The sequence below is a fragment of the Pogona vitticeps genome, chromosome 2, assembly GCF_051106095.1.
Source record: "Pogona vitticeps strain Pit_001003342236 chromosome 2, PviZW2.1, whole genome shotgun sequence".
Classification (NCBI taxonomy): domain Eukaryota; kingdom Metazoa; phylum Chordata; class Lepidosauria; order Squamata; family Agamidae; genus Pogona; species Pogona vitticeps.
Window position 1 is genome coordinate 283,860,431 of NC_135784.1, and position 27,118 is coordinate 283,887,548.

Here is a 27,118-nt window from a genome sequence, read left to right on the forward strand (position 1 = left end):
CATTCAAGAAGGGTTGACCCAGATCTTTCTGGTGGTCTTGTAGTGATATGACCAAAAACACAAGCTAGATCACTGTTGTGCAGTTGCATATTTATTTATTTCTTTATTTATTTATTTTATTTATATGCCGCCCACTCTACCCAGAGGTCTCTGGGCGGCTCACAACAATTAAAATTCAATACAATAAGATGATTAAAATACAATTATAATACAATTAAAATACAATTAAAATTGCCATCATCAGGACCCACAGTTGTTATTTCAATTAAAAGCCTTCTGGAACAGGAAGGTTTTGACCTGGCGCCGAAATGTCATCAACGTCGGCGCCAGACGGATTTCAGTTGGGAGGGCGTTCCATAGTCTGGGGGCAGCTGCCGAAAAGGCCCTTTGTCTACAAGCCATCCCTCTTACCTCTTTGAGGGATGGCTCTTTCAAAAGGGCCCCCTGGCTAGATCTTAACTGCCGGGTAGGCTCATATGGAAGGAGGCGGTCTTTCAAGTATCCAGGGCCCAAGCCGTTTAGGGCTTTATATGTCAAAACAAGCACTTTGAATTGGGCTCGGGCAGCAACTGGTAACCAATGTAAATTGAACAGAATTGGCTTGATGTGATCTCTAGCGGCTCCACCACTCACCAGCCGCGCAGCTCGATTCTGGACCAGTTGCAGTCGCCGGACCGTCTTCAAAGGCAGCCCCACATAGAGCGCATTGCAATAATCTATACGAGATGTTACCAGTGCGTGTGTAACTGTCATGAGACTCCGCTCGTCCAGGTAGGGCCGCAGCTGGTATAATTTCCGCAGCTGAAGGAAGGCGCCTCTGGCCACCGAGTCCACCTGGGCTTCCAAAGTTAGACTGGGGTCCAGGAGCACCCCCAGGCTGCGGACCCTGTCCCTTAGGGGGAGTGTAACCCCATTCAGGGCAGGGAAATGGCCCTCCAACCTGTCCGGCGAAGCACCCACTAACAGCACTTCCGTCTTGTCTGGATTGAGTTTCAATTTATTAACCCTCATCCAGTCCATTATCAGGTCCAGACACGAGTTCAGCACAGAAACCGCCTCACCTGGATTGGTGGAAAACGAGAGGTAGAGCTGAGTGTCGTCAGCATATTGCTGACTCCTCAGCCCAAACCTCCTGATGACCTCTCCCAGCGGTTTCATGTAGATGTTAAACAGCATGGGGGACAGTATCGAGCCCTGAGGAACCCCATGACATAAATGCCATGGGGCAGAGCAACTGTCCCCCAGCACCACCTTCTGGACACGGTCAGCTAGGAAGGAGCGGAACCACCGTAAAACAGTGCCCCCAACTCCTAACCCAGCCAGCCTATCCAGAAGGACACCATGGTCGATGGTGTCGAAAGCCGCTGAGAGGTCCAGGAGTATCAACAGGGTCACACTCCCCCTGTCTCTCTCCCGGCAAAGGTCATCATACAGGGCGACCAAGGCTGTCTCTGTACCAAAACCCGGCCTGAAACCCGATTGAAATGGATCCAGAAAATCCGTTTCATCCAGCAGCGCCTGGAGTTGCCCGGCCACAACCCGCTCCAACACCTTGCCCAAATAAGGGAGGTTCGCCACTGGTCGGTAGTTGACCACCAGCCTTGGGTCCAGGTTAGGCTTTTTAAGGAGTGGTCGAATTACCGCCTCTTTCAAGGCGGTAGGGACCACTCCCTCTCTCAGAGAGGCGTTCACAGCCTCCTGGACCCAAGTGCGAACCCCTCTGGCAGATCTTCCAATTAGCCAAGATGGGCAAGGGTCGAGCGGCGTGGTGGTAGAACGGACAGATCCAAGCACCCTGTCCACATCCTCGGGTCTCAACAATTGAAACTCATCCATTAAAGTTTGACCTAAGCACGGCACACTGGACACATCTTCCGATTTTGCAGTAACAGTGGAGTCCAGCCCACTGCGAATCTGAGCGATTTTTTCCTCAAAATGAATAGCAAACTCATCACAGCGAGCTGATGAGCAGTCCGGGACCTCCACCAGGTTTCCCGGTTGAAGAAGATCCCGGACCACCCGAAACAGCTCTGCTGGACGATATTCTGAGGAAGCAATGCGGCTGGAGAAATATTGCCGTTTCGCCAGCCGTATTGCCACGAAATAGGCCCGATAATGGGCTCTAAGTCGTGTTCGATCGGATTCCCAGCGGGACTTCCTCCACCTGCGCTCTAGCCGTCTCCCCTCTCGCTTCATCGCCCGCAGTTCAGAAGTATACCAAGGAGCTGTCTGGGCTCGGCGAGCAGGGAGAGGGCGCTTAGGCGCAATCGTGTCAACCGCCCGGGTCATCTCCCTATTCCATAGGGTGACCTGAACTTCGACAGGAGCGCCGACCATATCAGACGGATAATCCCCCAGAGCATTCAGGAAACCATCCGGATCCATTAGTCTCCGGGGGCGGATCATCTTAATCGATCCCCCACCCTTGCAGAGGGAAGAAGAAGCTAATAGACTGAACTTGACCAGGAAGTGGTCTGACCATGACAATGGGGTCACAACCAGCCCCTCCACATCCAAATCACCACCTTCCAGTCCCGTTGAGAAAACCAGGTCCAAGGTATGGCCCTTCTCATGTGTCGGGCCGATGACACATTGAGACAGCCCCATGGTTGTCATGGCGGCCATGAAGTCCTGAGCCGCCCCAGTCAAGGCAGCCTCGGCATGGATGTTGAAGTCTCCCAGCACCAACAGCCTGGGAGTCCTCAACACCAGGTCCGAGACAACCTCTGTCAGCTCAGGTAGGGAGACCGTTGGTACGCAGCAGGGTGGGCGGTACACCAACAGAATCCCTAATCTGTCTCGTAAGCCCAACACACAATACAGGCCCTCAAGACCTCCTCTCAAAGGGACAGGAAGCCTGGTCAAGGAGATAGAACTCCTATAGACTATAGCAACTCCCCCTCCCCGACCCTCCGAGCGACACTGGTGCTGGACTGAGTACCCAGGAGGACACAGCTGGGAGAGGGGGACACCACCTTCCTCTCCCACCCAGGTCTCAGTAATGCACGCCAGGTCAGCACCCTCATCCAGAATTACATCATGGATGAGGGCAGTTTTATTTTGTACTGACCTGGCGTTCATCAACAGCACCGTGTGGCTCGAGGGTTTGCTGATATGGTCGCCTGATACCATTTGGTTGGAGGTAGGACTAGAAGAGGGGATAGATGTAAGATATCTAACCTCTCTTCTCCCACGCAGGCGTGTTCTACCCCCACCGCCATTCCTTCCCCTACCCAGCACCACCTCAATGGCTGCCCCCTCCAACGCCCTCCCCCCTTCCTGTTCCATCAGGTCCACTGTGGGTCTTTATACAACCTGATGGCAATTAATAATACTAACAGTTAAAACAAACAAGAACAAACCCACACCCCTTCTAATGCCCCTTCTCCCCTTCCAGCCAGGTGGCTGGTGTTAAGGAAGGGGTGGCGTGGCCCAAAGCAGCAGCAGCAGCAGCAGCAGCAGCAGCAGCAGGAGCAGCAGGGTCCCGGTCCTGAAGGGTAGGGGGAGTGCAGGCCAGAAACACTCCCAGACACTGTCTCTCACCCAGTGCCTGGGGACGGCAGATGTTACCAGCAACTCCCCCGAAGACAGGAACGTTACTCTCAGAGAGCCCTGGCACCGGCTTCTTGCTTTTAAAGCTTCCCTCCCCTCCCAGCCAGGTGGCTGGTGTTGAGGAAGGGGTGGGTTTGCCCAAAGCAGCAGCAGCAGCAGCAGCAGCAGCAGCAGGAGCAGCAGGGTCCCGGTCCTGAAGGGTAGGGGAGTGCAGGCCAGAAATACTCCCAGGCACTGTCTCTCACCCAGGGCCTGGGGACGGCAGATGTTACCAGCAACTCCCCCGAAGACAGGAACGTTACTCTCAGAGAGCCCTGGCACCGGCTTCTTGCTTTTAAAGCTTCCCTCCCCTCCCAGCCAGGTGGCTGGTGTTGAGGAAGGGGTGGGTTTGCCCAAAGCAGCAGCAGCAGCAGCAGGGTCCCGGTCCTGAAGGGTAGGGGAGTGCAGGCCAGAAATACTCCCAGGCACTGTCTCTCACCCAGGGCCTGGGGACGGCAGATGTTACAGCAACTCCCCCGAAGACAGGAACGTTGCTCTCAGAGGGCCCTGGCACCGGCTTCTTGCTTTTAAAGCTTCTCTCCCCTCCCAGCCAGGTGGCTGGTGTTGAGGAAGGGGTGGGTTTGCCCAAAGCAGCAGCAGCAGCAGCAGGGTCCCGGTCCTGAAGGGTAGGGGAGTGCAGGCCAGAAATACTCCCAGGCACTGTCTCTCACCCAGGGCCTGGGGACGGCAGATGTTACCAGCAACTCCCCCGAAGACAGGAACGTTACTCTCAGAGAGCCCTGGCACCGGCTTCTTGCTTTTAAAGCTTCCCTCCCCTCCCAGCCAGGTGGCTGGTGTTGAGGAAGGGGTGGGTTTGCCCAAAGCAGCAGCAGCAGCAGCAGCAGCAGGAGCAGCAGGGTCCCGGTCCTGAAGGGTAGGGGAGTGCAGGCCAGAAATACTCCCAGGCACTGTCTCTCACCCAGGGCCTGGGGACGGCAGATGTTACCAGCAACTCCCCCGAAGACAGGAACGTTATTGCAAGTGATTTTCCCTTTACAGAGCTGGGAGGCTGTCTTTCACTGAGACATAGATATTGGTGTTATTCTTAAGACTAAAAAATTACAGAAAGTTCTACAGAACCCCTGATAGTTGAGTTCCATACAACACAGCCTGAAAACTCCTGTATGATTAGTGAGACAAGATGGATAGAACTGGGTAAATGCTTTCCTCATTATGTTTATTACTGGTAATAAATGTAAAAAAATGAGAAAAGAGAGTTGGCAGTATGTTCTTCCAAGTAATTTTTTTCTGGTATTTCCTAATTCAGTCTGCTGTCCTCTTGACTCCATTCTTCAGTATCTCTAAATGTTGATACATTAATAGGCACACTATCTTACATTTTAAGGTTTGTTAAATTGTTCACATGTCCCCCACCCTCTGTGTAAACAGTCTTACATTTCAGTACAAATCATACATTAGAGGAATGATGAATGGACTTCACACTTATTGGCTCTTATTCAGTACTCCATTGCTCTTGATAATTCTGTTTGCACATTTCAGAGAGCAAACATAGGATTCTAGCAAAAACACCTGGCGTAAAAGGTGGTGGATATGAGGAGGCAGAGACACTAAGCCTTATTTTCATTTGAGAGGTGGTGCTCAAAGCAATAAGTAAATAAAGCCAAACATACTAATTAGATGCCACTGTGTGGCCATCATAATGTGAGGTGATAGACAAGAAGCACACATTTGAAATGTACGTAGAGATTTTTAGCGCATAAATGGGCAGAAAGAAGATTATCTACTGGTAGGCCATTGGAACATTGACAGGGATTTTCTAGTCCTGGTGGTTAGACTGGTATCAATAATGGAAGGTGCCACCTCCATCAAAAAATAGGCTATAGAAATCCCTGATCTGTAGTATCAGAGCAGATTTGTTCTACTTATGTATGCAAGTCATGTAATCAGATGTATGCATTAGATAGACTGTACTTGAAATTCTGTGAGTGTCTCATGAAGTGCAGCAGGTGACTAGTTCTGGGTCCAGTGCTTAATTGGATATGGGATTTCTTGGAAAAAAGCAAAATAAATCCTACAAACCTGGAATTTGTCCATGGATTCCTTTAGGTTTCTTTCATTCTTTGTGTTTTTTGCCTGGCAGTTTCCTTTAAGGAAGGGCAAACTTGCAGGTGGGGTTTCGATCGGCCTCCCCCATCTTGGTACCCTCCAGGTGTAAGGTATGTAAGGTTTGTCACAAGTGGAATACAATAATAAATAACAAATACTCCTGAGTTAAGTGCTGTTGTACAAGAACATGCATCCTGCACACATCATGGTTAAATTAATCTGCAATTTAAAAATTGGGAGGAGTGTCCTAATGTTTGTATGCATCCTAACAGTTGTAAGTGATCAGTGTCAGCATCTATGTCCCATTTTTCAGCCAGTCATTTAGCCATCTGTAGTCATCACAACTTTTTAATTGAGTGGGTGTTTCTGCTTAAAATGTTGGTAACTGCATAAGGACACAAACTCCAAGTTCAACCTCTTTTTGAGCTTTTATGATAAACTGGTAGGTGGGGTTCAAGGCACTTTATCTGAAAGATTGCAGGGTTTTGATACACGTAAAAGACAGAGGGACAGATAATTACAACCCACTCTCCTCGAAAACATTCTTACATTCCAATATAGGTTATTTCAGAACAAGATGAGACTTGGTCTGAATTTGAGAAATGGTACATATTCGATTCAGTTGTACATCCTGTTGATAAAGATAGGTCTTGAAATAAGAAATGGGTAAGAAAACTCTTCCCCTGAAAGTACAACCGCATTACTTGATGTATTAGCTTTACACAGAAGTGATAATCTTGGAGACAAGGGCCTCTGTTCTCATTCTTGTCCTTGTTGGTTGGTAAATAGAAACTATTTCTAGTGACATCTGTGTGTCTCTGTGCAACAGAGATAATAAATGTACACTTCAATCAGTGGGGGGAAACAGATAAGATTCTATTGGGCAATTACCTGCTAGTGGAAGAAAACCACTTCTATTTAAATGGTTTTATGAAGTGTGACTGTATGTACTCAGTTGGACATGAGTGTATCAGTGGTTTTTTTCCTATGCTGTGAGCTAAATAAACATGCTTTCTAAGGTCCTGAAGGAAGAAAGAGCCAGTTCCAAGTGTAGTGGACAAACCAATGTTCAGGGCTACTTTTATTCCAAAAAATGAAAGCTTTTCAAGATACAGCTTTGTAAAGAAGCTACATTTTCAATAGTCCATTTAAAAATGTTGTTAGTTGATAAATTACTTTCTAATCTTTTACTTTGGGGTATTACTTCATGCCCTCTATATGCATGCACACACAGTGGCATGAGAAACCACCTAACTTTGGGGTAAATATTCTCACTGTCTGGTTGATACAGGGCTGTGCTTCTTTCTTACTAATCTGCACTGTGAGAATCACACCCACGGTGAATGCTTGTATATATTCTTATGCACACATGTTTGCACAGAACTATAAGCCAGGATGCTAGACTCTGGAGAATCCTGCCTTATCATGAATAAACTGCAAGCTGGCCCATTCGCTTCCACCTTTCTTCTTTCTGCTATTGCAATCACTAGAACATTTCCTTTAGCTATTCAAACTGTAACATGCTGTCTGAAGTGGGTTCCATGGCTTGTCTTAACATAACAGAATCATAAACCAGGACTTATTCATTATCTATAGTTACATTGCAGCATGTTTGAAAGCAAGAAAACAGAACTGGGGCACTATATGTATTATTTTAAATTATGGACTGTTCTGATCAATGAAGCATACATGTATAAGGTATGATGGGGCATGGCCTTGAGTTATCAAGAGCTGAACAGGGTTGTTAATGATAGGACATTTTGGAAGTCACTTGTTTATAAGGTTATTATAAGTTGGAGATGACTTGATGGCATGCAATAACAAGGCTGATACAAGGTTATTACAAAATAGCATGAAGACCTTTCAGATCTCAAGGTAATCTGAAGATCAAAGCAAAACCAGACAAAGCGTTATGATAATCAATACACGGGATCTGCGTTTTGTTACACATATAAGGCAGAAGGTAGAAGTGGAGATGGCAGACATTCAAATTTGGCTCTGTTAATCATTACGTTTGTATTTGGGATCCTCTCAAGGGATGTGGTGGCACTGCAGGTTAAACCACTGAAGCTTCTATGCTGCAAGATCAGAAGACCTACAGTCGTAAGATTGAATCCATGCGACGGAGTGAGCGCCCGTCGTTTGTCCCAGCTCCCACCAACCTAGCGGTTCGAAAGCATGCAAAATGAAAAAATGCGAGTAGATAAATAGGTACCACCTTGGTGGGAAGGTAAATGGTGTTCCGTGTCTAGTCACGCTGGCCATGTGACCACAGAGGATTGTCTTTGGACAAACACTAGTTCTGTGGATTGGAAACGGAGATGAGCGCCGCTGCCTAGAGTCGGACATGACTGGACAAATTGTCAAGGGGAACCTTTACCTTTTTACCTTTACAAGGGTGGCTGAGAAAAAGAAACGTTGTTGTTTTGTTGTTATACAAAAAAACACAGTGAGCAAAATTCTGTGAAAAGCTATGTCAGTGTAAATGTACTGGGCATTGTACTCAGCAACAAAGATTTTGGCACAGTTCCATTGTGGCATCAGTCACACATCCTCAGTGTGACCAGTTATGGAATGAGCTGATGGAATGTGTTTTGTGGATAGCACTTCCACCTCAGTGTGTTGTAACTATTGTGGGCCCAGCCTCAACTTGGGTGCATGGAATGATGCAACAGGCATTTGCCAAATATTTGAAAACATAAAATCTAACCCTTATTCCAAGCTGCCTCCTTCCTTCAGTGAAACACAAGTTCTTCAGTACTTGGAAAATAGAAAAAATTCCATATTAACAGATGTGAAGCCATGTTGGTATAACTGGAAGCTAAATAGGGCTTAAAGTGAATTTATTCAGTAATCACCTCCATTTCATCTGAAGACTAACTAAATGGGGATTCTGTTATTTGAACATCAAGAAGTGTTTTCTATCTCCTTCCACCCCTTTTTGTTTTGTTTTGTTTACCATCTAGCTTTATGAAGAATTCTGGGGAACTTAAAAGCTGGCACACTATTTGGTGACTGGACCTAAGAAGGCCATTGGTTTAATGGGAATTATAACATTGCAGATTGATTTTAGATTGAATTTCTAGCATGGGAAAACGTTCCCAAAAATCTCCCTGCAGACAGACAGGCCAGCGGGCAGGGCAAGGTGGGCGGGCAGGCAGGCAGGGATTAAATTATTGGTAATTAGAGATGGGGGTACCCCCATTTTATTGGTAATATGTGGATGAAAAAAGGTTCCTTGTCAGGGAAAAAAACATACAGGTTGATCTCAGTAGCTAGTTGAAGTATGAGCTGGGTTTGTAGCAGTTAAGACAAAAGCAAATAATTGTCTTGTTAATGCTCTTTTATAGCTTGTTACATGTTGCTAAGTGATGGGGTGGATTTTAAAGCACTTGTTTGCATGATGTTGACTGTAGAAAAAACAAACAGTTTATCCCAGTTGCTCTTCCTGTCCTCAAATAAACTTGCTGAATAACTTTCTACTGAACACCTGAACAGAATTCTGAAACTACAGCCTTGCACGAAGTAACTTAAAGTTCTTCTTGCTGGTGCGTGTTTGGATGAGGAGGGCTTCTTTTCCATTGCTCTCTAAATTACAATGCTGCTTATTAGATACATTTTTACAATCCCATTTTAAGCCACAACTCTCTAAGTAGACATGTGTGTTCCCTTTTCTTAGCTTCATAAGGATGGAGCCGTCAAAAAAGCAGATAACAAGTACCTTTAGCAACTGCCAACCTAGCAGTTTGAAAGCATGTAAAAAGGCAAGTAGATAAATAGGTACCACTATGGTGGGAAGGTAACGGCGTTCTGTGTCTAGTTGCGATGGCCACATGACCATGGAAACTGTCTTTGGACAAATGCTGGCTCTACGGCTTGGAAACGGGGATAAGCACCGCCCCCTAGAGTCGGACACGACTGGACTAAATGTCAAGGGGAACCTTTACCTTTACCTTTAGCATGGATTTTGAGAGATTGTGAGATGGGTTGGTGATATATTTAGCATGCAAGGGTTTTGAAGGGATGTGGTGGCACTGCGGGCTAAACCGCAGAAGCCTGTGCTGCAGGGTCAGAAGACCAAGCAGTCATAAGATCGAATCCACGCGACGGAGTGAGCACCCGTCGCTTGTCCCAGCTCCCGCCAACCTAGCGGTTCGAAAGCATGCAAATGCAAGTAGATAAATAGGGACCACCTCGGTGGGAAGGTAACAGCATTCCGTGTCTAAGTCGCACTGGCCATGTGACCACAGAAGATTGTCTTTGGACAAAATGCTGGCTCTATGGCTTGGAAACGGGGATGAGCACCGCCCCCTAGAGTCGAACACAACTGGACAAAAATTGTCAAGGGGAACCTTTACCTTTACCTTTACTAGATAAGGAATCTTGATGTCCTATAAAACAAAAAGTGGCTAATTTAACATATTTTGATGAGCCTTTGACACTTTCTAAAATGCTACTTAAGAAGCTGCTTTTTGAAGCCCAGGCATTCAGGAGGACTCTGCAGAAAGTTAGTTATAATGCAGTAGCACTTTGGGATTAGCTGTTAGCTTTTGCCATCAGTAAAACACAATCTGAATTTTAATTACCACCTGTCATATCATCTCCTGCTTGCAAGGGTTTTGTTTGAAGCCATCTCGTGTGTGCTCTTGCTGACTTTTCTAGAATATACCTGTGCATGTGACCAAAGATATGTCAGTGGCATCTCTTGTATCAGTGCCTGTGCATTGACAGTTAGTGGTCTTAGGGGTGGATGAAGGGGAGGAATCAAGTCAAAATCAGCTTCAGATCATTGGCAGACATTGAACTACAACTCCAAGAATCTGTCAGCCAGCATGGCCTGTGACTATGCTAGCTGGAAGAATCTGGGAATGATACTCAAAAAAAGAGAGTCGCTTTGCCACCTTGTGAAGAACTGGCTGCTTATACATTTGAAAGTATATTTCAAACTTTTAGTCTTGCTGGGCAGACTGCCTTCTAAGGAAAGGCTCTAGTTTGAGGCTTTTTGGCTTGGAAAAGTAAAACTGTGAAGACGTGTATGGAGTTATGTGGAGAGAAAGAAGGCTTTCTCCTTCCCCCATTGTAATTAGCAGATGGGGACATGCAGTGAGTGAAATGAACTAGATTTCAGATTCAAGGTGGACAATGGAAATATGTCTGTATTCATTGCATGCTCAGATGGTGGGATCTGTTACCATGAACACAGTGATCGTGGCAAATTGGATGGCTTTAGAAGTCACATTTATGGAGAATATATCTATAAGTGACTGCTAGTCATGACATTTGTATTTAACATCCGGTGCTGCAGGCAGAAAGCCTTTTGAATACTACTTTCTTGTGAGCCCATGCAGCTGGATGCTGTTGTAAGTTGCCTGCATGCTTTCTATAGTCATCTAGTTTATTCTCCATACAAATTCCTTTCTAGCCTTCTGAACAGTCTTTTGTGATCCCATGACCAAGGATGGAGCAACTTTTGCAGAGGAGGAATAAATGTGTAAGGAAGACAATTAATTGAGGGGGAAACTAATTTGGAGGAGATGTGGAATAAAACTGTTTGAAAAAACATTTACGTATACGTGATTCACGGGACTGTTAATTGAGAGTTCAGTTTTGGTTTCATGTGACTGTCGGAGCCCTCATTGGTGTCAGGGCCAACTCAGGATACTTTGTTACCTGAGGAGGCTGAAAGGGTGGCATTCTCCTTCCCATTTCATATACAAAAGCCAGCTGAATTGGCAGTTGAATTTCCTTTAACAGTGGCAAGGGACAATACCTAAAGGGAACAGCTTTGCATAAGGAGCCAAGGGTGGACAGACTGTAGGAAAATCTGTGCTGCCATGCCATCAAAATCTCATCATGGCTTCTTCCTCTTCTAGCATGTGTGCCTAAGGCAGTCCCTTTAACTCTGCCTAAGTACAGGATGTTTGATGAAACTGCCATCTCATCTGAGCTAGCACTTGCTGGCTAGAAGCCTTCCAGAAGAGTGCTAGGAGGGTGTAAGGCATCTCCATACCTCTGCTGAGCCTCCTCCAGCGTCTAATATTCAGAGTTGTAGAAGAGGTAGCTCTCTAAGTCTACAAATCCCATTGGTAACTACCATGTTGTTCCTGCTTGGTATCTACAACCCATGATTTATTTAGCCACCAATCATTGTCATTGTTTACAAAAGAACTGAATATCAACAAGGGTCTTAAAGGTAATTGCCAGGTGTGAAATCCTGCACTATTGACAACTTGTGCCCAGGAAACTGTCTCTTTTGCAAGGGGGGGGATGTATAAATGTGAAATATTTGCCATGTAGTCCTACTCTTATGTCTGATGAAGTGGACTTGTCCACAAAAGCTCACATTAAAATATAACATCTAGTCTTTAAGGTGCCACAACATTTTTCTCTTCTTTATTTTTCTTTTGTTTTTGGCCTGAGATAATATTCAGGGGTATACTGAGAGTAAATTAAGTATTGATGCAGATTAATGAGACTTTGGGTGCTTCTGCCTGAGGGAAAGTAATAAAAGATACATTTGACTAGGAAACAAAAACTGTTAAGAAACTGCTGGTTCTTATTTACTTTAAAGCTGTGCGGTTAAGAACTGGAGCACCCTGCAGCGATGGGATTTGTTCTGACATCAGCTGTAATCGCATTTAGAATGGGTTATGGGGTAAAGATTTGTGAAGGGAGGTTCTGGGAGTTGCCATCCAGGAAAGGAAGTCCCCCCATTTCTGGGTGCACTGGGTACAACCACGCTGTGGTTGGTTTCCTTTAACTACTAGGGCTTGTGCTGTAACAGATAGGAGGAATGTTGGATAGCTGGAGCCCAAGGTGGGAACAGCTGGCATTGTGAGTGGGTGTTGTAGCATCATGACTTTCTGGAAGAGCAACTGTACCATCTGAACATGTTTGCTTATGACAGGATGAACGTGTTTGTCATCTTTAATAAACGGCCAGATAGCTGTGGTTTGGCAGGATATGCCCACATATCTTTTGTATAATATTTTCAGGTTGGTTCAGCATGGCTTCTCTATTGATCGATCAGCTAATTGTCGAACAGACCCCATGCACAGGGGCAAGTGTTTTAGCCGAGCAGCTCTGTATGTCTGTTTACCCTGAAGTAAACTCCTGAGGACACTGGATTACACCTCATCCAAGGTGATAAGAGAAACATCATAAAGCAGAGAAGAAAAGAAAAAGAATCATTCGGGGTTTTTTAAAATAGGTTTCAGATTCCCATGCCTGTGTTTGGTCCTTGGGCACTTCTGTCAAGGATGCACTTGAAAATTCAGTAGTAGTAGGAAGCTTAAAAATTACATTAGGTCTTTAAAGATTTTATAATAGTTTGAGGCCTATGTTTAAGACTGGTTTTGCAATTTCTAAAGTGATTATTCCCCCACTCCACCCCCACAAGCCATTATTGATTATTTATTTGCTTGTGTGCTTGTAAGGAGTGTGTGTGTGTGTGTGTGTGTGTGCGCGCGCGCACGAGTGAGTGAGAGAGATGCCTTTTGTAGGGGCCATTTAAGAATGCTGCAAGGTTTTATTTCCTGCCTTCTGAAAAATTACTGCCCATTATATTAAAGGAAGCAATCCATACCTTACGCCTTTGAATCATTATAAACTTTGCATTGATAGCTTCCTTCAGATGTTATTATACCTGATGTAGAGCTACTGCATTGCTGCAAAGTACATTTATTCATAACCACATGTTTTAAAAGCAGCTGGCTATCAACAGTTCTTGTTTCTAAATCAAGTATTTTTTTTTCTTCCTGTCTATGCAGAAACACCCAAAACCTGATTACTTTTCATTAGCAGTAATTGGATTGTTTAGGGACCATTTGTAATCTGCTTGTGCAAAAACGTCTGCAGTGTCACTCTTTGGATGCATGGAGCAGTCCTGCATGGTAGGATATTTTACTCAATGGAAGCCTACCAGGATCATGTTATATAAATTGTTCCTTTGGAACCCAGAGTGTCCCTCATATGTCTCTTGACATTTTTTTGATCCACTTTTTATTGGATTTCCTCCACTTGATTTTTGTTCAGGCAGCCTTGCTGGGCAGCGGAGGGGGGGCACATTAACAGAATATCTTGTTTTCTTACAAATATTTCTATCTGGAAGTCTTTCTTTACCTTCCATTCATCTCTCTATTGCCCATTGTTTCCGATTTTCTACTCCTTAGCTGATTGGTTTCCGCTGAACAATCTGTACCATTCTAGTTGATTGCACGGAATAATGGGGATTATTGCAGGCAATAAGCAGTAACCAAATGTTCTCCCATTATGCATTAACTACTGTATGAGATTTATACCCATATCCATTCTCAAGATTCAGTACCACCTGGAAATGTATTATTTTTATTAGTATGAATTAAATTTCTTACAATTCTGAGTGAGTATGCTGTGGGAATATAGGGAAGATTTGGTATCCAGCTGTGAAGGTGTAGGTCAGAGTGTGCTGTCCTCAGAAGAGGAAAACCCGAAGGAAGAGAGTGGTTGTGCAGAAGGGATTTTAGTGGAGATAGAACGCGAGGAAGAATTACAAAGGAGACCGACGGAAGTGTGCCTGGTTGATGAGGGAGGAGCCGAACTGGACCTGATCATGTGGGAGGAGGTGAAAGGGGAAGGATCAAACGCGCGGGAATTTAGTTGGCTAGGGGAAGGCGAGCTGGGCAGATGCACTAATAGGGGGGTGCAGACTGACTGGCTAACGGATGTGAGGAGTGAAGCGGACTTGGCCCAAGGCTTCCCGAATATAAAGAAAGAGGGCGGACTGTTGCCGGAGCCTTCTTTACCCAGCGGACGCGGTCGGGCATATGAGCCCCTAGAATGGAGTGTCTCAGTTTTCCCGGTGAGCTACCCTGGTGGGGGCCAGAGAGTTATCCGCCCGGGCCCAGAATTCCAACAGAAGCCTCCAGAGGGGGATTGGGCCCACCATCCCTGTTGTGGGACCATATGTGCCGTGCGGAGTGCGCCCCTAAGACCGTTAACGGATCGCGAATGATTCGGCCCAGCCCCCTGGTAAGGGAAGAGTTGAACCCACCTGTTGTAAAAGCAAAAAGATACACCTTGTTATCTGATGAAGTGTTGAAGGATCTGTTTGATCCTGTAGAGTTAAGTGTACACTCAAATAAAGTTGTTGCTTCCGAAGAAATGGACTGTCCTCCTTGCCTTTTTCCCGTCTTTACTACCCAACCCCCCCCCGGCCGAAGACGGACCTTCTCACACCAGCTTATGTACAAAATTCAGAAAGTGTGGAATCTTGCTCAGTGATATGTTTATTGAGATGTCTAACAGATCCCATTTGTATCTTGTGGATGATGATGATGATGATGATGATGATGATGATGATTATCATCGTCGTCATTTATTATTATTGTTGTTGTTGTTGTTATACACTTATGTGTATGTTGTCTGCAGCCTTTAAGGGACCTATTTAAGTGATGGCTGTTTCTTCTTCCTTTCCACAGTTTCAAAATTTATTTGCTTTCCTCCTGGGAAAGTTTTCAATTTCTTACATGCTTGAATGTTGCTAGGCAATTACCTCTTTTCTTTTTAGTTAGACTACCATTTCCTTTTCTTTAAAATTGGCATTGCTCATTTTTGCCTTTAACTAGAGGACTAAAAACAGAGGAGGGGGAAGGGGTGAGAGGGTGAGTAGAAGTGGAGAAGCTGCCTTTTTCTTTTAACTGAGTTAGCAAAGGAGATTTTGTTTGTTTCTGTGTTTCCCCTGGGTAAAGTAGCTGGGTTTGCTTTTTGAAACTTTTTGAAAATAATTAGAATTAAAGCTTATTTTTGAAAAATGCTCAGCATGGTCAGGTGTTGCTTTCTTGCTTACAGATTCAGTATTGTTATTCCTCTCATCAGCTCCTCTTGGTCACCTTCATGAAGTTTTTGTTCCAGCTTAGTTGAAGAATCAGTTTCACTGCTGTTAAGGTGCCAGAGGAAGGCAGCTCCTTTTAAAAACTACTCTGAAGCTAAACTTTGAGTCCGTCATTGTAGAACTTCACTAAAAATTGAGGATGAAATATTTTAGATAGCAAGGTTTTGAATTCACTGCTTCCTGCATCAGTGAAGTGAACTCTGTGGGATTTGTTACATACAGGATTGCAGCTGGCAAGTATGAAAGCAGTACAGATAGAGAAGGGACAAAAGGGTGAGGCATAGTGAGTCTGGCAAGAAGCCTTTTTTTCTGGAGAAGTAGTTATCTTTAATCTTAACAAGTTGGCAAGTTTAAAGGGGAAAAAGAAGAGGGAAGGAGAAAGAAAAAAGGCAAAAATGTTGTGGTACTTTAAAAACTGAGAAGATTGATTTCAGTAAAAGCTTTCATGGATCAAAATCTACTTCATATCAAGGCTTCTTAGTACACCACATATACAAACAACTCACCTTTCTGTATTATCTTATGGAAGTAATATAGTTCTCTCTTTTGGCAGTCTCTGACTTCTGTCCCACAAATAATGCTTAGCATATCCCTGACAGCCAAACCACAGGTTATCACCTGGTTAAGGCCTGCGTGTGTGTGTTTAGTCGTTTAGTCGTGTCCGACTCTTCGTGACCCCATGGACCAGAGCACGCCAGGCCCTCCTGTCTTCTACTGCCTCCCGGAGGCCTGCAGTCTCATGGAATTAACACCTTGATGATGGTACCAGTCTTGTGTTAATGGAACATTGTTACTTTGTCTGTCTGTCTCCTCACCTGATCATGAATCCTACTGAATACAGTGGGGTCTTGACTTAAGAATGGCTTGAGTTAAGAACATTTTGACTTAAGAACCGCTCTCATAGGAAAATATTGACTTCACTTACATACTTAGTTTTGAGTTAAGAACTGAAAAAAAACCACGTGGGAGGCAGGGAAAGTGCAAAATTTGAACTTTCAGTTAACTGTTGGCCAGTGAAAAGCGTGCCTGTCTGCTCCCTCACTCCTCCCAGCGTTTAGAGAGTGGATTGGGAGACAGTATTCGGACTGCCTGGTACTGCCTGGACTGTATTTTACCTGCCTTCCTTGAACCTTTCTTGACCTAAGAAAAAAAAGAAACAAAATATCCCCCTCTAGTGGTCGAAGGAGGAATAGCAGCTTCCCATTAGTTTCTATGGACGGAAAAGAGCAGATACGGATCAAATGGTTCTCAATGCATTCCTATGGGAAATGCAGATTTGACCTGAGAACTTTTTGACTTGAGAACCGCCTTCCAATACGAATTAAGTTCTCAAGTCAAGACCCCACTGTATAAGAGGGCATAATGTTTTGCACTAATTGTGCCTGAAGAAGTGGATTATGCCCCACAAAAGTTTGCACTGGAATAAACCTGTTAGTCTTAAAATTCCATAATGTTTTGCTTTTTGTTCTTATCTCCCTCCTCCCTCCCCTGTTTTCTTCTCATTTAATTTTGCCAGTTGGACGAGAACAATGGCACTGTCAGAGCTAGGGAAGTTTTTTCTTTTGAACTAAGCTCTCAGAATTTCACAGCCTGGTTGAGCGGAAAATTTAAATCTAGATTAGGAATGCTGAAATACTAGCAGAGGATCATACTATCTGACTCAGATAAAATAAAAAGGTGGAAACAATATACTGAAGAACTTTACAGGAAAGATAAAATGATAATAGATTCAGTTGAAGAGGAATCCTGTGAAGAAGAACCACGTATCAGACAGGTGTGTGTGTGTTTTCTTCCCATCTGTTCAGTTTGTATGCAGAACATGTCATATGGAAAGCTGGACTAGATTCAGATGGAGGACTGAAAATTTGTGGAAGAAACATCAATAATTTAAGGTATGCAGATGACACCATTTTACTGGGAAAAAGCAGCAATAATTTGCAATTACTTCTAACTAAGGTGAAAGAAGAAAATGCCAAAGCTGGATTGCAGTTGAACATTAAGAAGACAAAAATTGTGACTACAGGAAAACTTGTTCTGTGCCATCAAATCCAAACTGACTTACAGTGAAACTAATAGGGTTTTCAGCAGGCTGGATAGCTCAAGGTTTTCGGTTGTGGAGCCAGAGGTTGAGGGTCCAGTTCTCCACTATGCCTCCTAAAAGAAGAGCCACCCTGTGTGACCTTGGTCAAGCTGTACATTCCTTGGGTACCCCCAGAAGAAGGAAATGGTAAACCACTAATGTGTATTCTCTACCTGGAAAACCTGAAAAGGGTTGCCATAAGTCAGAATTGACTTGATGGCGTATGATGATGATGATGATGATGGTGATGATGATTAATAGAGTTTTCAAGGTAGGTAAGATATTAAGGAATGTTTTTACTAGTTCCACTGTCCAGTATATTTCTACAGCAGAGCCAAGAAATTGAACCCAGGTCTTCTGAGTTAAAGTGCATAACACTGTCCACTATACTATACTAGGTTTCTAGAGAACTGCCCAACTTTAATGTTGAGAATGAAGAAACTGAAATGGTTAAAGATTTTGTGTAACTTGGTTCAGTAGTCAATCCAAATGGAGACTGCAGCCAAGAAATCAGAGGAAGACTGAAACCAAGGCCAAGATCATCCAGTTTGTTGTATTCCCAGCTACTTTGTACAGGTGTGAAGGCAGGAAAGTGAAGAAAGCTGACAGGAAAATAATGGATTTGTTGAAATGTGCTGGAGGAGAACTTTGCAAATACTGGAAAAATGAATAAGATTATCCTACAGCAAATCAATCCTGAACCTACTGTGGAAGCAAAAATGAAACAGAGGCTATTGTACTTTGGGAATATTATGAAAATATCAGACTTGCTGGAAAAAATAGTAATGCTAGGAAAAGTTGAAGGCAGCAGGAAAAGAGGAAGACCAAATATGACATAGATTGACCTAAAAAGGAACCACAGTCTTGAATTTACAGGAATTGAACAGGGCTGATCAGGGCAGAACATTTTAGAGGTCACTTATTAATTAGGCCCCCATATGTTGGAGTAACAATGGCATATAACAAAACCAACAACCCAATGAACAAGGACAAGTGCCATCCATCAGCTGTTGTTGGGTTACGATTCCCAGCAGCCCTTGCTACTGGCTGCACTAGTTTGGGCTGATAGGAATCAGTTCCCAACTACATCTGGAAGGCTGCACTTTGCTGACACCTGAATTAAAACAATATGATTAATTTAAACATGTTTTTTTAGGTTCCAGACGTCTTGAAAATATACATGAATACATTTGGTAAACAAGGGTGGGTCCTTGTGTTCCACAATGAATACCAATATTTGTGTTCCACAATGAATACCAAAATATTTCCCTAGGTGAATTCTGGGACTCAAAAGACAAGCGTGGACGTGCATGCCATTTTCAAATACATTCTAGAAAGATTCAGGCTTCGACTTGGAAACCTCAATGGGAGGTATTGTATAATTGGGTGGAGCCAGTAGAGATAAGCTGGTTGTGTGCAAACCTGCCATATGCAGATGGTATCATTACGCATGCAGGCAAAGTAATAAAAGTGAAGGGTGGGGAATGATATGATACTTGTTGCCTCATATATACACAAACTCCTGTCCCGTCTCTCTTTGGAGAAGGGAGTCCTCCCCCCTCAATCAAAAAATCAATACAATATACTGAACATGTTTAATAGAGATGAAGTATGGTTATCCACTTGCTCCTCAGGAGACATGCAGAGACTGGAGCCAGTCTGGGAAAACAGTCAAACCGATAAGAGTTCTATCTAGCCTTGCCTTTGCCTGCTTTATCCTTTGTGGACTTGCTTTCCCTGTTCTTTGATCTATCCTACCCTGGTAGCCCGACATAGTGTTGGAATGCAGCCTGTCCCTTGAAAGTCAATCTCAACTGAGAGTGCCATACCCCCGTGTGGTTCAAAATCCATGCATAACTCTTGTGCTCCCACAAACATGCCAACAAAGCATAAACAGAGGCTGAATTAGAGATGGTGTGTTTGTGGCCTTCAGTGTTGAACTCATGCCCCTAGTTCTGGGTGGCCAGGGACACAGTATGGATTGGAAAAAAAATCTGTGTATAACCAAAACTGTGCTGCTCAGAACCTTTGTGAGAACAGATTTCCGCTTGTTTTTCTTCATGTGAAAAAACCGACCATCACAATGACCACAGGGGGCATCAGGTCCAAACCCCTGCCATGCAGGAACTCCATCAAAGCAATCCCAACAGATGGCCATCCAACCTCTGCTTAAAAACCTCCAAAGAAGGAGACTCCACCACACTCCGAGGCAGCATATTCCACTGCTGACCAGCTCTTGACTGTCAGGAAGTTCTTCCTGAGATTTGGGTGGAATCTCATTTCCTGTGGTTTAAAACCATTGCTCCTTGTCCCAGTGTCTGGAGCCGTGGAAAACAGACCTTTAATCATTTTGGTCACCCTCCTCTGGACACATTCCAGGTTGTCAACATCCTTCTTGAATGGAGGTGCCCAGAACTGGACACAATACTCCAGGTGAGGTCTGACCAAAACAGAATTGAGTGGCACTATCACTTCCCTTGATCTAGACACTATACCCCTATTGATGCCACCAAGAATTGCATTGGCTTTCTTGGCAGCCGCATCACACTGCAGACTCATGTTCAGCTTGCGATCTACCAAGACTCCTAGATCCCTTTCACAGGTACTGTTGTCTAGCCAGGTGTCTTCCATCCTATATCTGTGCAGTTCATTTTTTCTGCCTAGGTGTAGGATCTTACATTTCTCCCTGTTGAAATTCATTTTGTTAGTTTTGGCCCAGGACTCTGTCAAGGTCATTTTGAATTTTAATCCTGGCCTCTGGGGAATTGGCAACCCCTCCCAATTTGGTATCATCTGCAAATTTAATCAGCATACTCTATTCCTTCATCCAAATCATTGATAAAGATGTTGAATAGCACAGGGCCCAGAACAGAACCCTGAGGCACCCCACTAGGTACCTCTCTCCAGGATGAAAAGAAGCCTTTGGTGAGCACCCTTTGGGTTCGGTCAGTCAACCAATTACAAATCCTTTGAACAGTAGCACTGTCTAGCCCACATTTGAGGTTGTGTGTATATGAGTCTAAAGCTCAAGGCCAGGCTGACATCTTTTAGTATGAGAAGGAGACCAGGAAATGGTGTTTCATCACTCCAAACCAAGCTATGTAGTATTCAGAACCAGACAAGTTATTTTTTTCACCTTACAGTATTCCACAACAGCATCTCCCCTTTAGCAATAAAATAAACAAACAACCCCCATACAATAATATACAGTGGTGCCTCGCATTGCGACATTAATTCGTTCAAGCGAAATCGCTGTAGAACGAAAATGTTGAAATGCGGTTTTTAAAAGCCCATAGAAACGCATTAAAACCAGATTAATGCGTTCCTATGGGCTTGAAACTCACCGTTCAGCGAAGATCCTCCATAGCGCGGCCATTTTCGCTGCCTGTGCAGCGAAGAATCCGTCCCAGAAAACAGCAGGCGGCCGTTTTGTTTACCTGGCGGCCATTTTGAAACCACCAATCAGCTGTTAAAAATCATCGCTTTGCGATGATCGGTGCCCGAAGCAGGGAACCGATCATCGCAAAGCAAAATTCCCCCATAGGGAACATCGTTTTGTGATTGCAAAAAGTTCGTCGCAATGTGGTTTCGTCGGTAAACGAAGCGCCCGTTAAGCGAGGCACCACTGTATTTACAAATGAACAATTTGTTGCCATTGCATGATAACCCAATTTAGCTATCTATAGGTGCCATTTCTTTTAGTGGTCTACGGGTAGGGCCAGCTACACTGGAAGATCTCCCCATCTGGGTGTTCACCTTGGTAAAAACGGGTGGACAAGAAAACCAGACACCTGTTTCTTGTTTTCTCCCTCTTTCACTCCCAGGGGGAGCAAGAGTGTTCATCAGAAATAATTCTGTAATCTCTCCCCAGACTTTTTGCACAGATCAAAATTAGAGACACTCCCTGTCTCTAAGGTCAATCCACACTTCCCTCACACACATCTGCAGATGCTATGGGAGTTACTTTATCTCCCTTCTTTTATGAAAACTGGTTTGGCTGCTGCAGGAGGAGATGGAAGGAGGAATTGTGTGACCCATCAGATCTTCTGCGTACAGTTCTCATACCTAGCCGTACTGGCTGGGGCACTTGCAAGGATGCCTGATGTGATCTTCAAGGGTGTGTCCTGAGGAGGGATTTGGGAAGATTGTGATTAAATGCAGCTATGTAAATATTGAGCAAGAATTTTTCACCTCCCTGTTACAGTACTGCTAATTAGATCTAGATCTTTATTCATCCTGTCTAGTTTATAAAGTGGTTTTGTCATTAAACATTTGTTAAATTGCTTGAGAACCTTTCTAGGATCATGTATATGCTGATATCTTATTAGAATGGTCATATGCACTCTTTTAGGTAAGACAGCCATATATTTGAAAGGCAGCCATAGAACCTCCAGTTGAAGATCTGCCTAGTCAAAAGATGAAAGCATGTATGGGCAAAGTATAGCCCCTCCACACCTGCTATGCATCCTTTTTTTTTTTTTAAGGTTTGCTGAAGAAGTCCCCATGTGGCCTCTAGAGCTGACAGAGCGGCAGATTTTGGCATGTTTTGCCCCATGTGCTCTCCCCACACCTCATTTTATGTTTGTTTTTTTTTTAAAAATGTTGCCATTGGAGGGTATGAATGGGGCTTTTCAGTAAAATAAATTGACAAAAATGTCTGCAATGGGCATGTGTGCCACTGAGATTTATAGGAAAAACCCTGATTTATAGGTAAAGAGCAATAAGAGGCAATCAGAAACTTTGATGTTACCCTTCCACAATGAGTACCTGGAGTGCAGACTGATCATAATGGGTTACTTCAGTGGTTCCCAACCTTGGGTCCCTAGATGTTTTTGGATTAAAACTCCCAGAAACCTTCACTTTTAGCTGTGCTGTGCAGGATTTCTGAGAGTTGTAGTCCAAAAACCATCTGGAGATGCAAGGTTGGAAAGCAGTGGGTTGTTGGGTCACACTCTTCCACACTGGGGTGAGATGCTTTGTAACAACTGTGCTTAAGTTATGAACATAATTTCTCATTCTGCATCTGTAAATATAAATTAGCAAAAGCAGTATCCTCTTTTGTCATCAGTATCACTATCCTCTTTTGTCATCCTTTCTGGTGATGCATGTCCACCTTTTTGATGATGGTTGAACTGGGCACTGTACATCCTACCTCTGAGAGAGCTGCCCACTACCAGAAGTTAAAGCAGAGACAGGCATTGAAGCAGAGAGAGAGCCGTGGTTTATAGTGTTAAGTCAGTCAGTCACATTGGAAAGGAGGAAAATAATTTCAGAACTAAAGACCACCAAAGGGGTATGGAACAAAAGAGGCAATAAAACAGTAAAGTGGTGGAAGGGCGAGATGTTTGTTTTATCTGCAAAATAGAAAGCAGAATCTATCTTGTGATGGAGGGAGAGGATTAATGACAGATCATAAAATCCTAGAGATAAACAACTAAAAAGAAACATTTTTCAAAATCAAGATTGATGAATTTATTTATTTATTTATTTATTCATTCATTCATTCATTCATTCATTCATTCATTCAATTTTTACCCCGCCCCTCTAGACACCGTCTACTCGGGGCGGCTCTATAGCCTTCCAATTATCGGACAGCACCTCCCATTATTTCTACTATAATCTCTTTCCTACTAAAGTTGATTGATCAGTAAGTGTGTGCATGTACTTGCTACATCAGTACCCCCTTTCTATTAATCTACTCAATTCACAATTTAGAATAGGAGTGACAAAGTGTGGCCTACAGGATGTTGGACTCCAGCCTCATCACTCTTAGGAAGCAGAGCCAACAGTGAAGGATGATAGAAGTTATACTCTAGCAACATCTGGAGGGTCACACATTGCAAGCCATGGTTTAGAATGATGTCTTACAGTGTAGAAGATGCAACATTTGAGATGGGAAGGAAAGATATTTCAGGCACAGTATCACTGAAAGACTTCTATAATGGAAAAATACTTTTTTCTTTCATGTAAGATGGGCAGGTTAATCGGCCATCCTCCTGAAGGTATCCTAAGCCAATAACATCCTAATATATCGACAGCCACTGAGATAAAAGGAAGAGATTTAGATTACCAGGACTGATGATTTAACTGCCAGATAGGATTTTGATCCCATAGATGGCAAATATGGCTGAGCGTTGCTGAGTCTGAAAAGGGAATTAGGAAAGCAGGGTTATTCTTTGGCTTTCCTGAGAAAGATAATAGAAAGGGGAGCGAAATAGTTTAGGAGGGAAAGCAGCTAGCCAGTTCTAGGAAGAATTAGTTTTTGGTGAGCAATTGCTGGGTTAAAAAGTAAATGTTGGTTTCAGTGGAGTCTGAACTGCCTGGGAGTTGATGCATTATAGTTTTGTGCCTAATGTGGAAAACATAATGCATCTTTAAATAGTGTAACTACAAGAATTCTGTTCTGGTATTATTCAGCCTGGCACTGTGAACCTGCTTAGAAGGGAGTTCCTGTCTCCACTTGTCTGTCCCCCTTTTCAAGATCTTCATGGTTACAGCATGGTTCTGAAGAAGAAAAGTCTCTGTTCACCTTGCGCACACACAAGAATCATAGAAAATCTGGGCTCTGACTCACATGTAGACCTATACATGAGCAGGACTACTCTCTTCAGACCCAGTGCTGTAGCCACGGATAACTCAGTAACAGGAATCATGTTCACAGTGCCACTTGAGCAATGCCTGAAAAGGGCTTAAGGTATATTCCTCAGTTAGTGTTTTGAAAACAAGCATCTGTTTCAGGTCTAGTATTTGCTTCGATTTACATTTCTACTCATTATCAGCACTACATTTATTATGCTGCCCTCAGAATTATTATCCATTACGTAAAACACAGAGCATGAGGAAATTGGGAGTCACATTTTCCATCTTATTTTAGGAATTGTCCCATTGATCTGACCCTGAGCTGTAGGAAGGGGAGCTATAATTTGTTGCCATATTAGGTTCCTTTCAGATTGCTTAAGCTGTGTATGTATGTGTGTGTGTGTGAGAGAGATTTGCTTGCTAATATAGTGTTAAGATTTGAAAAGGCAGTACAGTCCTTCCACTTTAAAGAGTTTGGTTCCACTGATCTCTCTTGAAGCCAGCTCAGTGAAATGTCAGGATACTGCCCTCACAACTGGTGAATTTTGCCTTGAAACTATGTTTTGTGTTTGGAAAGCTGCTTATGTGGAGCTGAAAATAATATTAACTAGTTGAAGACATTGCAGTCTACTCTCGCACTGTCAGTGTTGGCAGCTTGTGTGCACAGGGTAAATTTCATTGTTAGACTCAGCTAGACTAGATCCAATGAATCAATGGCACTCACATAAATGTTGGTCCATCAAGATCCTAGTGATTCAGTGGCTCTATTCTAGTTGGGAGTAATAAATGGATTTAGGCCAAAGTTCCAGTGAGACTGGGTTTTGCATTCCAAATCAGTACAGTACTAGAAAATACACTGTAGAGAAGTTATGCCCACTCTGTGTAGCTCTGGTAGGTTATGCCAGAGAGCTATTTGGTCACAATCCAGGTTCAGAGCAGAGGTCAGCCCAAAGGATGCAAAGAAGAAAGCCAGTATCATGTAGGGGTTCAGGCCCTGGATTGAGATGTCTTATTCCAATCCTGTTGAGCCACAAAACTCACTAGATGACCTTATCATCAGAATTCAGAAAGTTTTTGGGACTGAAATTTCCAAAATTTCTCCACTAGTGTAGCCATTGGCTTGTGAATTCTGAAAGTTTTAGTTCAGGATTCTAACTGTTTCTAGTTCCTTTTGCCATCAGCTAGAGCAATTTAGACATTGTCCAGGCTATACGTTTGCTGCTGGAAGCAGATAATTACTATACACCTGACATGGTTTGACTTGGAGCCCAAGCAAACCATTATAACAGGGCATTTGGCGGTGGGATGTGGATGTGCTCTTAGTATTGGACTTAGCAGCAGCAATCAGACAGTTGAGCTTATGTGCAATCTGCCATTATGAATTGCCCTATGAGTAAAAAAACTAATTGTGAGGAAGTTTCTGTGATGCCCTGGATGAACAAGTGATCATGTGTGTTTCCAAACTTGAGTGCTTGATGTTTTACAAGAGAGCTTGCTGGTATGAAAAGTGGGTCATTATCCTGCTGTTGTCTAATTTCCAAACTCTTAAATCCGTATCCAGTTGTCTTCTTAAGAATATCGTGCACTGTTATGTTGTTTCTTCAGAAATGGAAACCTTGAGTTTAATATTGTGCTTCTTCATGATATTACTGTTGTGAAATTTTAAATTGCAGTGATTAAATTTAAATTCTAGTCATGAACCTGGATTCTAGTTGTGAACCTGAATGCAACTGGGTGAAATTTAGCATGATGAGTACACAGGCCTTTAGCCTGCCATTTGGTCTGCTGTGGGGACAGGATGGTTCACTCCTAAAAATGGTGATCAGACAATGTATTTGCTGGAGTGAAACAGCCCACCCCAAAGCATTCCAACCCACACCTTTCTATCTCCTGTTAAGGGTTTCAACTTTTCTGCTACAGGTAGGATCACTCTGTTTTGGTTCATTTCCCGTGCATACAATTGCTGGAAATGAACCAGAAGCAAGCTTTGTGCTATCCATTTGCCATATTATGAAGTGTCTTGAGAATAGAGCGACTTCAGGATACTGCCAAATCAAATAATTCCTCAGCTCTGTGGAAGGACCAAGGAAGTGAAAAAATTAGAGTGTATTAGGGCACTGAATAAGTGCTGCATCACTTTAAAAAAACAAATGGAAAAATTCCTCCAGGAGGAGGGCAACAGGGAGGATTTTTGTTTGCTTTTTTTCTTTAACGATCCAGTCAGGAACCTGCCTAATACAGCTCCTGGCAGGCTCTTGACCAGACCTTTAAGAGGAAAGCAAACAACAACAACAACAACAACAACAACAAACAAAACAAGACAAAAAAAAGAACCAGGTGGCATACTGGGCCTCCTAGTGATCCCGTTTATCCCGGACCAGCCTGTTCCAGCCAACCATGGAGCCAAGCGCTAAGTCTCTTCTGCTGGATTCAGCAGGGCTTGCTTTAGGGTAACTTTGTTCTAGGGTTTGAGGCTTGTATTCTTAGGTATACAAATATGGAGCATCAGTTGGACAGCACTGCATAACTTGAATTAGAACTGAAGAAAAAAAGCACATGATTAATTAACATTTGCAGCCTATAACCATGGTCTTGGCTTCTATATTTAAGCTGTTTCTCTGCAGAGATTGCAGGGACAATTCTTAAAAGCCATACCTTCTTTCCTGGTTTTAATCATATATCCTGTTTATTTTACCACAGGGGGAATCCTACTTACTGTTGTGAAGATGGCTCTTAACAATCTAACATTAAAAGCTGTATCCCTTTATGATGAATGGATGAAAAATGCTGGTGAGTCTTGATCTCTAATAATGTCTAGTAATCGGATGGACTTCCATTGTATTTGGAGGGATATTAAGAATGCTTACGTAAAACTGAAATGTGGAAATGTGCATTTGTGTGGTGGGGCCCACTCAGGGAGAGGGTGGTTT

The 27,118-nt window shown here is 43.6% G+C and overlaps 1 protein-coding gene across 1 annotated transcript in view; it reads left to right on the plus strand.

Annotated features, from left to right (window-relative positions):
* ELOVL7 (ELOVL fatty acid elongase 7) overlaps positions 1-27,118 on the plus strand; it is a 63,405-nt gene that overhangs the window by 16,748 nt on the left and 19,539 nt on the right. The window contains exon 2 of the mRNA XM_020783734.3: positions 26,889-26,978. Within this exon, the coding sequence (XP_020639393.1) occupies positions 26,915-26,978 (64 nt within the window). The 5' untranslated portion in view covers positions 26,889-26,914. The remainder of the gene's footprint in view (positions 1-26,888; positions 26,979-27,118) is intronic.